Below are 13,376 nucleotides of genomic sequence, written 5' to 3' on the forward strand. Positions count from 1 at the left end.
GTGATTTTCTTGCCACCCTTTGCCCTTAATATATTGTCATACTTATACATAGATACATGTAGTACTGAGCTACACGAATAAAACTGGCTTGACTTGACTCAACAGTTTAGAAATAAGTAAATGCCGGAGACTAGAGTGATCTTGATCTGAATTTCTTTTAGATGTTTATAAAATTATTTTATAATTTAGTAGTTACCATAACGTCCTTTGATTTAAAAGTCAAAAAAACATTTCATTTAACTTAAAATCTAATAGAACTGAACTGAATATGGAAAAGTGTTGCTAACATGTTTTTACTTTGTCATATTTCAATTGCAGGAAATCGCTCACCACCTTCTCGTAAGATATTTAAAATATGATACAAAATCTTAAAGACAAAACTTGAGGCTTTTACACATCGGACGTGTAAAATCTGTGAAAATATTTCCTATCTTAATATTGTTCAGACTCATCTGTTCTTTTTGCAGCTGTTCACACTGACCGTTTGAGCTGAACAATTCCAGGAAATGTAAACAAAATTCCTGGACTGGAACTTTGGGCGAGGCGCGATTGGTTACAGGCAGAGCAACGTTACTGAAATCCATGGGTAAAAAGCAGAATTGATGAAATTATTTATTTATTTATTTTTGCGATCCAAGATCGATTTGTCTGATTTTTTGGATCTGAATAAAATGACCTGAATAACAAGGCCACTGCGTCAGACAACGAGTGCACTCTAAACTCACACGGCACGCCTACTGAATACACAATCAAATGGAAATAGTCACATAATATAATTTACCTCAGACACACAACTACACAATGTGGCTCAGTAAAATAATTTTCCTGCCTCGCCTCAAACTGTCCCACTGACATCCAGAACTATGTACGAACAAACAACTTCAGCTCCTGGATCCAACCGTTAAATTCTCCCTGCTGCTGTTTTCTTAGTTTCTTACTTTTTCAGCTCATCATCGTTTGACGTCGGCTTCAATTTTAGTTTTCACAGTTCGTTTATTGAGGAAGAATTGTCCTCAAAAACACAACGCGTTCAGTGTGTAACAGCCTTAACACATAATGTGTAATTAATTTAAAATGTTATGCTTCCAATGTGACTCATAGAATTTACATATTCACTTTTTAGTGTTAAAGGTAGAAGAGAGGAGCATACCATGGAGGTAAGTATTAAAAGTGTGGTTCCTTAGAGAGGTGTACTAGAATTAATAAAAAAAAAAACCTTTTCACCAACTCTGTGTTAATCCTAGAGTCACAATTTTATATCACAAATTCAATGTCTTTTGACCTGTTTGATCATTGTGGTAACTTATGTTTAATGTTCGTTCAATTTGACTTTAAAACCATCTGTGGGTGTCACATTTTTGCTCATTCTGATGTCAGTGTAAGTGATTCTCTGCTGTATAAATTGTATACATTCAAATTGTTACAGCAGAACAAACCTCTGAGTCACAATGTGGAATTCACATAGTTTCACATGGTGACACAGAAATGCTTATTTGGTCATTTCACACTTCTGACATTGCAGGTAGAAAATAGAAAATAGATGTTAGCTTGTCTCAGTAGTACACCCCTCAAGTGTCTTGTTTGTTTGTTGTGTTATTTTGTGTTTGTTCATAACACTTTTACAATAGGATTTAGTGTGCACTTACAGTTTACACAACAGTGGTTCAGGTTCAAGGTTCAAGGTTCTGTAACCTGACACATGTCGAGGAGCGTGTCAGGTTACATTTCACTGTGTGTTATACTTGTATAACTATGCATGTGACAAATAAAGAACCTTGAACCTTGAACCTGAACCACTGTTGTGTAAGCTGTAAGTGCACACTAAATCCTATTGTAATTTTCTGAATGAACAGTGAAAGAGAGCGAGAACTGAAGCTTGTCAGAGATTACAAGCCTCACAAAGATGTCCAGCATCTCAGAATCATGCTTCATGGACCACCAGGTGCTGGAAAGTCCAGCTTCATCAACTCTGTCGACAGTGCTTTAAGAGGCAAAATCGCAACTCGAGCATTGGCAGACGCAACCTCTGGTGACAGTTTCACTAATGCAGTATGTATGAGGATGCATCTATCCTTATCATAGTTGCACACTCATTTCCTTTAAGGTTTTCTATGACTACAGGAGCACACTGCAGTGGTAGCTGCTTTATAAGCATTAAACTATAAACCAGTGAAAAATAGTCAGCACAACTAGTGTGTAAATTATTCTGAAAACTGTTTAGGATTTTTAGTATCTGGCACTAATATAACAACACCACATTTTTTTATTTACAGTACAGGACATTTAAAATCCAGAAAGGAAATCCAGAAACTTTTTACCCTTTTGTCTTCACTGACACCATGGGGCTTGAGAAGGGCGCTGAGAAAGGAATTCATGTGGAAGACATCAAACTTGCCATTAGTGGACATGTCAAAGAAGGTTATATGGTATGATGTTTTTCATCCAGATGTTTGTACACAGTCTGTGATACAGAAACTGTATCGTGCAAAAAGGTTTAAGTGACTTTGGGTTTTTTCCCCAGTTCAAACCCACAGCTCTCTTGCGTGAATCAGATCCTAACTACAACAGTTCTCCTACTTTCGATGACAAAGTCCACATTCTGGTTGTTGTTATTCCAGCTGACACAGTGAGCATAATCAGTGATGAAACTTGGAGGAAGATGAAAGAAGTCAGACTACATGCTCGTGACAAAGGTGAGAGCAGATGTTCTACATGTATGATGTCACGATTTCAAATAGTAGAAAAACATGAGATAAATTGATTGCATTGGTTTCTGTATTGGCAGAGATCCCACAAATAGCTGTTATCACTAAAATTGATGAAGCCTGTCCTGAAGTCAAAAAAGACATAAAGAACGCCTACAAGAGCAAGCACTTGAATGACCAGGTATGTTCCAGGAAGTAACTTTCATGAGCTTGTAGACTGTTTACACTTGTATTTAACATCTATAATTCAGCTGTACATTTCAGTATATGTGAACTGAAACCTCAGCTATAATGAGTACAAATATTTGAATAAGTAATTTATAATTATGTCACTAGTGCAACAATACAGTTTCAGTTTTTTAAATGCAATATTTTTTAAACTTAGATGGAAACAGTAAACAGGAACCTGGGTATTCTACTGAACTGCATCTTCCTCATGAAGAACTACCACAAAGAAACTTATACGAATAACGATGTGGATTCACTGATATTGAGTGTACTGAGAAAGATCATTGACTATGGAGAGGACTACCTGAATGACCAGGATATGAATCATTGAATGAATGGTCCAGGAGGACGATATTTCGTCCCACTATATACTTGAGTGTATATTGTTGGGTTGAATAATCCTGACCTGTAACAAAAGTTTGAGGGGGATAGAAAATGAAAATGCTCAGTTACTCTTCAGGTTATTTTGCTTTGCTGTTATTACAATCACAGTCACACAAAAAGTGAATTTCACCAGAAACTTTATTGTACTGATTTTTGTCTTGTTGTTATTTTATTTCACTTTTTTTTCTTTCGTAAATTAAATCCAAATAACCTTCACAGAAAATCAATACATGTACTTTTCGTTATTTACTGTAAATTCATAATGGTAACGGCATGAAGAATGACACATATATGCTTGTAACCTGTTACCTGCTGTGTAACTCAAATAAATCATTTCAACCCTCGATGTGAGACTGTCCTCTGTGAATCAGTGATTTCTTGTTTTCTAAACTGTAATGAGAGTTTAGAAGCAGAAGAGGATGGATAGATATTTAATGACTTAGGTTATCAACCCTTACAAGCATCCAGGTAATTATACAAGTCCAAATTAGGACTTGTATATGTCCTTAGTCGTCCCCCCCTTGGCTATGCATTTGAGAGCTTAATCAGACGTTGCAGATTATTTGGCTTCTAGTTAGAGTCGGACTACTATTCATGAAACTCGTAAGTTTACCTTCTCAGCTTTTTGTTTAGTTATTTCCATTCAGAGTAAATTCAGCCATGCTGATACTTTGTTCCTACTGTCAGTGTGAGAGTAGCAACAACTGTGACCCAGTATTCATGTCTTTTTGGGTTTATAAATATTATTTGATTTAGTATCCTTTGTGGTTTTGGCTCTCTTATTGTTTTCTGTTTATTTTATATTTATACTTTCTATTCTTTTGGGTCATCTGTACATCAAGCTCCGAGATCCAGGCTCCAGTATTCCATGTTCACGTTTCATATGTTTAGTGTTTAGTTGCTTTCCCAGTTTAGGTTTTGTTAGGTTAGTCTTTGTTTCCCTTTTCTTTTTTGCATTGTTTACAACCATAAATAAAGGCTCGCTTTTATTTCCATTCAGTCTCTGGTGTAGCGGCACATCCTTCTTTGCCGCTTCTGCAGGACGTAAAGTTTCTGACTCATGCTTTTCTTAGATTACTTGTATGCCTTTCAGTAGAAAAAATATCAAAACACAAGCCCTTTGATTTGAGGAAATAAAGACTGAAAGAAATGTCTGATGGAAAAGGAAACACTGTGTTGTGCTGCTAAATTTTTGAGGTTATAAGTCATCAGTGTTTAAATAAGAAAATGCCAAGAGGAGACTTGGAGCCCCGAGTCTGCATGCAAAACATGAAAACTCCATAGCAGTGATACGTGTTCATAGGTGTAGGCTACTTATTCTTTCTTATGGTGCTTTGCTGTTCCAATGAAACAAGAAGATCTCATTTGAAAGCACATTTTTGGCCATCCTGTGATCTCATTTGCCATATTCTCTTAATATCTTAGAGTTATTTCCAAGGGAAAGAATGTTTATGCTAGATTCTGTTTTAAATCAGGTTGTTATCTAAAAGTCACTCTCATAAAAGTGATTTTAGAGTAATGTGCAACAATTGTAATGTCTTCTTGATGCATTCTCAGTCATCCAGGTAAGTTAATCTCCAAAAGTTGATTCTGTTCATCTGGACGTGGCATTTTCCGTAGGAGAAACAACCTCCCAGCCCATTTTTCCTTCAGTGGGCTGGTTTCAGTCATTATGCAAATGTACTGTTCATAAGATTGGGGAAACCTGCAGTCAGCTGAGACTGAAGAAATATGTGAATGCGAATATAAACAATAGGGGTTTTTTTACAGTAATTACATAAACAAACACAATTGTGTCTGAGAGTCAAATTGAGTCACTTAAAATCCAGTGAACTGTTCAAGTTTGTCAGAAAACTGCTTACTGACTTTATTTAAGGGGTAATTTTAAGGCAATATAAAGGCCTTTTTTGTAAACTGACAGAAATCACTTTAATAAAGCTGTGATTTCTGATTCTAAAGCTGTTAGTTTTATCTCTCTCCAAACAATATTGACCGAACCAGCAGCAAAAGAAGATCCAAACTACGCTTCACATAAACATCTCATGGACTCCCTCTGACTTTTGCTGTTTTGATTCTACCACACTTCATGCACAGCGCGCTCTCTCTCTCTCTCTCTCTCGCTCTCTCTCTCGCTCTCTCTCTCTGTACTTCAAGAACAGTTTCCCGTCCAAAAATCTGTTTTCTGCATTATTCGCTTGCTTGTTACGCACAAGTCTACCATTGTTTACAGCGCTGTCGGTCGCTGTTTTTTTTTTTTTTCTTTTACTTACTTCCGAAAAGAAAACCTCATTTCTGGCGTTCAATAGGCTACTGAAGAGATTTATGTTTTTTTTTAAATTATGCAAAATGCAAAAAGCTTAGCCGTGTCTCTAATAAAACCGCTGTAACTTCAGAGGTAATGTTCATATGTTGATTAATGGTTTTCTTTCGTTTTTGATGTAGGGGAGACCGGGGATAGTTGTAACATTTTTGACATTTCTGTCTGTAAATTGGAGCTCTTTTAAGGTAGTGGATTCAAAATGTAATGCAAAGTATTTACATGACTCGGCTATTAAATAGTGCAGCTATTTTCTCTGCAGCACAATTACCCATTGCATGGTATGGTCTCAAACACAAAGAGTGAAATGTTACAATTAACCCCATAGTCTGGGTTAGTTGTAACATATCCTGGGGTGAAATGTAACACAATGAAATAAGGGTACTAACAAAACATTAACATGTAATCTTTGTTTATTCAACACATGAATGCACTTAGAGCCATTTATGTAGCTATGTGTGTGTGTGACAGAATGCAGAAATCTAGCTTTTGAACATATGTCAACCCCCCAAAAAAGACAAATTATGGAATTTTCTGCAACTGAATATTTCATTAATTTTGGTTGGTCTTCCTTGAGTTTGGCCTCATTGGCTCAGTGGGCATTATAACCTACAACTCTTGCACCAATGAACATAACAATGAAGCTGAAAAAATGTAGTTGTTCACCAGCATTGCAATTCCATTACTTTTTATCATGGCTTACCTTGGTGTGGTTTGCAAAGTGCTTCAGAAAGATGAGGAAATCTGTTTCTTGCACCCATCCTGATTTATTTCCACTACCAATATTTCCTACTGGTCCATCTCTGACACAGTGGTCTGCATAACGAATGTGTGGGAACACAAACAGTGGAGGAATTGTGTTGCCAATGGCATTAACCGCATATACAAAGGCGACCAGTGAACCTCTCTCTGCTGATGTCGTTGCCCCAACTTGTTTAATATAAGTTAAAGTAATAGTGTGGTAAGTTGTAACATCTGCATTATTGTTACAACTAACCCAGACTGTTGCTGTTACAACTGACCCAGACTCCTATAGCCATGAACTAGCTAACATTACAACCAACGGCTAAAACATTAGCACTAAAGACCTACACAGAATATATCCCCGTAGACATACAAATAACATAATTTAAGTTTGATGAGTTTAACTGCAAAGCAAATAATGCTATTAGAAATTGAAATAAAGTAGAAAAACTTACTTTTTGGTATACAAATTACTTTTTTGTGTGTTAAATTGTCTGTGTTTGACAAAATGTGCTGATTTTTCACATGTGATAGCAGAACTGAATTGGGCATGCACAGGATGAGTCACATCATTTGAAACTTAGCCCTGATTGGAGATATTGGAAGTGTTACAACTGACCCACGTTACAACTATCCCCGGTCTCCCCTACTGCAGAATATTTTTATAAAATCCCAGGCCAGGAAAATCACCTTCCTGTTTTTCTGTGTTTTATCTTCAGCTACTTTGACACAAAGGCATCTGCTGTGATGCTTACAGCTTTGATAAAGTCTCACAAGTGTCAGCTTCCTTTTTATAGATACAAAAATATGTAAATATACTGATCTGAATTATAATATTTCTGACTGTCTGAGGCTAAATTTCCCAGATTCTAATCGAATCGAATCGAATCATGGATCAAATCGATTCTAGAAATCAATGACGATACCCAGCCCTATTTTTCATGTCTGTCTAGGGATGGGCTGGGACTAAAAAACAGCCCTGGACTTTGACTGGGCCCGGCCCAAAGTAATCGATGTGCGGAAACTCGGCAACAATAATGCTTGGCATGAGTGTTACAAGACTTTAATTGTGGCAACAGGGTGGAAAAAAAAAACTAGGCTGTGACTGTCTGACTTGGAGCGCTTAAAAAAATGTAAAGTTGAGCTGCAGTGTGTGTTTTTCCCTGCTCTCGGTCTAAGCTCAACCTAAAAAAAAAAGATAATGGAATGGATTTTAAAAAAGGTTTTCTTCCAAGATAGCATGGAATAGATTATATAACATACCGTTATATAATCTATTCCATGCTATCTTGGAAGATGCTATCTTGTGCAGTAAGAGTAATTAATGCATAAATTATTAAGCTTATCAAGCAATAAATTCATTTTAAGACAGCATGGAATAGATAGAGATGGCACGATACCACTTTTTTATGGCCGATGCCGATATGAATCCAATATAGTGTTTTTTAATCAATAAAATTGTTTATATATATATATATATATATATATATATATATCTTGCTGCCTTTTGTATAAGTTAAAACGCAAGTTTAAAAAAAACAAAAAAAACACTAAAACTATTCTGTTATACCTGTATGCAAAAAATACACTGCACCCAAAATATTTCATAGTTCAGCAATACTGATCAATCTAATAAACTTAAACCTACTCCATCCTCCCTATTCTGGTATTTTAAAGAGTAAGCAGCCGAACTAATAGGGTTGCAAACTCCCAGCAAAAAAAAAATAAAAAAATAGGGAACCACCCCCACCTCATGATGCTTAATCGACGTAATCAACTTTAATTTGATGCAGTGTGAAAAAAATGCACAGAAATAAATTATTTTTCAAGAATAATTAAATAGATTCAACATCTTTCTTCAACAGAATTGCAATTGTTCCTAACACTGTAAACTGTAAGTGTAAACTTTATCCTCTTGTTTCTAGGACTACAGGAGTGCACTGTAGTGGTAACTGCCTTACAGACACTAAACTACAAAAAGTAGGATAGTAGATACAACTGTAAGTGTAAACTATTCTGCAAATACTGTTTAGGATCTTTAGTATCTGGCACTAATAAAACAATACAAGAAAATTAAGAAAAGAAATCCAGAAACATTTTACCCCTTTGTCTTTACTGACACCATGGGCCTTCAGTGCAGTGACAAAGAAATTACTTCTATTTTACAAAGTCATCTTTAGTGACACGTGTTAGCTCTGCAATCAGCTTGTGACCTGTCCAGGCTGTACCCTGCTTTCCGTCCTGTGACAACTAGGAGAGATTCCAGTCCTCTGTGACCCTGAGTTGGATTAGCAGAAGAGGATGGATGGATATTTCATCACTTAGGTTATAAGTCATGAAATTAGGCTAATCTGTCTTCGTTCGAAGTTTACTTTCTTAGATGGTAGATTGGAACAACCATAGCACCGCAACTTAGCATGTAAAATGAAACTGAAATATCGAATGTATGAATTGTTAAAAAGAAAAGGGTCGTGTCGGCACATGCTTTGTCTCCGTGGGATAAGTATGATCCCCACACCTTTCAACGTGCTTAGCTGTCCCTGCTTTTCTTGGCAATTAAGAGCTAGTTTTTCTGACTTTCAGACAGAGCCAGACTATTACTCATGAGACTAGTAAGTTTACCTCCTCAGCTTTGTGTTTAATTGTCTTTATTCAGAGTAAAGTCAGCAATTCTGATACTTTGTTCCTGCCAATGTGAGAGTAGCAACACTATAGCAGTAAAGAGTGTAAAAGCATTGTTTCACAGACTATATGTTAATGAATTGACTGTTGTTATTGTGTAGAGCTAACGTTTAAGCTGAGTAGTCGAGCAGATTGTTGTTTTTGTGAAGCATATTTTCAATAAAATTCAAAAATAAATTAGGCAACTGATCGAAATCTTATTATTTTTCTATATCGCAGCCTCATTTACTTTGACACAGAAACATCTGCTGTAATATTTACACCTCTGATGAAGTCTCACAAGTGTTAACTTTATTTTGATACCACGACTTCTTACAAAGAGTTTGTAATTGCAGAGAAATACACTTTTCAGTTTGACCATCCCATTTTTGAGCAAGAACCTCAGAGAGACCGAGGCTAATGTTTACCAGAGAGTGTTACCTGTTGTAATTACTGCTGTACTATCTACACCTGTTTTTGCAAGCAACTCCATACTTCAACCCACGTGTCAGTGTATTCTTTGGACCACTAGAGGGCAGTGTTGACCCACAATTGAGCGATTTCATGCAATTTAACTACAATTCAGTGTTCATATAATATTGTATTATCTGCTTCAGTCCCATGGTTGAGATTGTATTTTATTGTGTTCACGTGTAACTTTTATCTGTTTATTTATTGTCATTTGTGTTATTTCAGGTATTTCAATATATTCCAGTTATCTGCTCAATTACTCAACTTAAACATTAGCTCTACACAATAACAACAAGCAATTCCTTAACTGAAATATAGTGTATGAAGCAATGCTTTTACACTCTTTACTGCTGTTGTTACTTTCACATTGCGAGTAGGAACAAAGTATCAGCACGGCTGACTTTACTCTGAATAGAGACAATTAAACACAAAGCTGAGGAGGTAAACTTACTAGTTTCATGAGTAACAGTCTGGCTCTGTCTGAAAGTCAAAAGAAAATAGCTCTCAATTGCCAAGACAAAGAAAGGGACGGCTAAGTACTTTGATTGGTCGATTCTGATTGGTCTGTGTGGGGATCATACTTATCCCACAGAGACAAAGCATGTGCTGACATGAGGGTTTTTAACAATTCATACATTCTATATTTCAGTTTCATTTTACATGCTAAGAGGCTGTGGTTGTTCCATTCTGCCATCACCTAAGAAAGTAAACTTTGAATGATGAAAGATTAGCCTGATTCATCCATCCATCCTCTTCTGCTTATCCAACTCAGGGTCACAGAGGACTGGAGTCTCTCCCAGTTGTCACAGGACGAAACGCAGGGTACAGCCTGGACAGGTCACAAGCTGATTGCAGGGCTAAGACGTCATTGAGGATAATTTATAAAATAAATGTGAATTTGAAGCACACCTTATACATCAAAATGATGAGCTGTATGTAATCTGATTATTTGTTGTGAATGTATTTAGCTGAACACATTGGAGTTAGAAAGAACTTCAAATACCATAAATTGCTAATATTAGCAATATTATGTCCGTTTTATTAATACAATAAATTAATTACTGAACAGATTTAATTACAGTTCTAGAAAGAAGAAATTAGCAGATCACAATCACCACCACCAAAATCACCACTCCTACATGCCTACATGCACAATTAGGTGCACGATCAGGTGGTGCCAGCCCAGGCCCCTCGCTGCAGCCGCCCCTTGCCTAGTTTGTCCCAGCTGTGTTCCCACCTGTTCCCCGTCCTCTCATCACTACCAAATACAAGCGTGTATTTGGTAGTACAACATTAAGATCATTCAATCCTGCCTGGTACCGCACACGACCATGGCTGGAGTACTCTGTTGTGCGGGACGCATGCTTCTGTTTTGACTGTCGGAAATAAGGCAGCACTGTTAATGAGTAGATTTAGTTTTTACCTTAACTGGTTTTAACAACTGGAAAGCAGCACTTGATTGAGACAAGGGGCTGCTGAGTCATGTGTCCAGCCACAACTATGTGCATGCTTCAACCATCTGGACTGAGCATAAAAGCAGAGAGGCCACAGGGGCTGCTTTGGATTCAATGTTGGTTGGTAAACTATAACTTGAAAAAAAACATCTCTATGTCAAGAGTATTGGTAGTGCTATAACGTTTCTCTGTGCAAATGAGTTGGGGCTCTGTGGGACTGCAGAACCCTTGAGATATGATGCAGGGGTTAATGATAATGACATTGCTTAAGGTATTTTTCTTAAAGTGATGGAATATACCTTAGAGAAGGATGAGGAGCTGGCAAGCATTACTAAGGGTATCCCCCAAAAAAAAGCAAAATTCACAATTTTGGATAAGGACATCCGAAATGAAATTATCCAAACAGTGGCTGGAGAGGTCAGGAAAAAATATGACCTCTCAGTCAGTTGGTCTGTGCAATGTTTCTGAGGCTGTTAGTGCAGCACCTTAAAGAAACGTGAGGTTTTTCCGTGAGGATGACTGCTGGGGAGTGTCTTCTCCTGATGAGGATGAGTCACATCCAACAAGGAGAAGGAAAACAGTGAGCAAACACCTGGATCAAAGTGTTGTGCTCTCATTCTTGGGCCATACAGACTCAGGTGAACCTACCATTTCTCCCCATAAGTCTTTGAAAAGATCAGCATCCTCGACTGGGGCCATTTCAGAAATGGAAACTAGATTTTACCATAAGAATAATGACCTGATGAGAGCCATATCTAAGTCTTGCACCCAAATCTAGCACATTTCTAGACCTCATCCTGTTGCACCCTCTGGCTGTGATGGCTGGCACTGTAGCAGATGTTGTAAATCTGAAAAATGAAGTTCTTGTGGCAAAACAGATGCTGCTCAAACAAGGTGCAAAGGAAACAGACCTGTCCACTGTGTGTAAAGTCCTACAGGAGTACAAGAAGCTTTTCCTGAGTTGCATAACTTGTGTGTAACAGCCCTGGTGATTGGTGTGTCTCCAGCATCATGTGAGAGTTTATTCTCCACTTTGTCAATTATTTATTCTTTATACTTTATTTTGCAAATTTATTTGAGAATTAGGCCATCCAGTTAAGATAAATTTTATGTTCTTGGTTTTAAAGATCTAGATGGATATTTTATTTTATTCTGTATTTTATTTTATTTTTTTATTCTATTTTTCTGTTTGTTTGTTTTCTCAAGACTTGGTGAACTGAGGGTTTTTTTTATAACTTGGCCTAACCCTTTTTAATTTTGTTAATATTGGCTGTGTTATTGTTGGGTTTTAATATATCTGATATCGAGTATCTTTTTGTGAGAAATTTCACTTTTGTGAGATACTGTTATCGAGCACACCACCCCTTTCCCGCCTCCATTGCCACCATGTGCCATCTTTACATTTCTGTCTGCCCCCTCATATATGCCTGTCTAGAACCAGCCCAGAAAATTTATGTAATTGTACTTGACCCCAAAAATCTTTGAAATGTGGTATCTAATCAGTTGAGTACTCTGGATGGCATTACCTTGGCCTCCAGCAACACTGTGAGAAATCTTGTAGTTATTTTTGACCAGGATATCTAAAATTAAATCCTGTCTCAGGGTGACACTGAAAAACTAGTTTATGCATTTATTGCTTCTAGTCTGGACAACTGTAATTCGTTATTATCAGGATATCCTAATAACTCCCTGAAAAGGGAGAGAGAAACTATCTGTACTTTTAAAATGAGGCTTTGAAGGAAATGTTAGTAAATAGTGCAGATGATTTACTGTCAATCTGTGGAATTTTCTGTTTTACTAGTTTTGGAAAAGTCTGTGAAAGTCCGTAAAAAAACACACACACACAAAATCTCCTGGCAAAAAACTAACAGGACATTTTCTTTTTTTAATTGAATTTATTTTTGCAGTTTTTAGTGCTCACTCATTCTTAGGTTAAACTCTTTTCCCAGTCTGGTGATTTGAGGAGAAAGAGATGATGCAATTGCTCCAGCAATTTTTAGTGTAGCCTGGGATAGATTGGTTGCTCTTGAAGCTTGTTTTTCACGGTCAGAGTAGGGTGGAGGTGACGCTGTGGAAAACTTGTCCAAATCTGGCCCTGGATTTACGTCTGATGATGTTGACCTTGCTGGTCTGTCATTTTGCTCTGGCCTTTTTTTAAATGTGGTCTAGACTAGTGTGGACAAGAGAGGAGGGAATTCATCAAAGTGACCCAAATAAAACTGAAAGCATGCTTATATAAAACAAACTTGGTCTATGTCAGTGGAAACGGAAGAGAACCACTTTTTTATAGCACAATGGATATTCAGGTATGCTAATGTGTCAATATTGTAGGAAAAACAATGATTGCTGGTCTGTCATTTTGCTCTGGCCTTTTTTTTAATGTGAGTTAATTTAGCTTCACATTTTATTTCT

General features: G+C 37.0%; 1 protein-coding gene across 1 annotated transcript; it reads left to right on the forward strand.

Moving 5' to 3' along the window:
* Positions 1-287: 287 nt before the first annotated feature.
* Positions 288-3,445, forward strand: LOC148096298 (interferon-induced protein 44-like). The gene is made up of 7 exons (XM_087835995.1): positions 288-339; positions 1,124-1,157; positions 1,854-2,049; positions 2,274-2,426; positions 2,522-2,693; positions 2,786-2,886; positions 3,091-3,445. Exons 1-7 carry the CDS (start codon positions 288-290, stop codon positions 3,262-3,264), a joined length of 882 nt encoding a protein of 293 aa, XP_087692121.1. The 3' UTR covers positions 3,265-3,445.
* The last annotated feature ends 9,931 nt before the right edge of the window (positions 3,446-13,376 follow it).

Source organism: Neolamprologus brichardi, chromosome 23, assembly GCF_056152115.1.
Source record: "Neolamprologus brichardi isolate AB-2024 chromosome 23, ASM5615211v1, whole genome shotgun sequence".
NCBI classification, from domain to species: Eukaryota; Metazoa; Chordata; class Actinopteri; order Cichliformes; family Cichlidae; genus Neolamprologus; species Neolamprologus brichardi.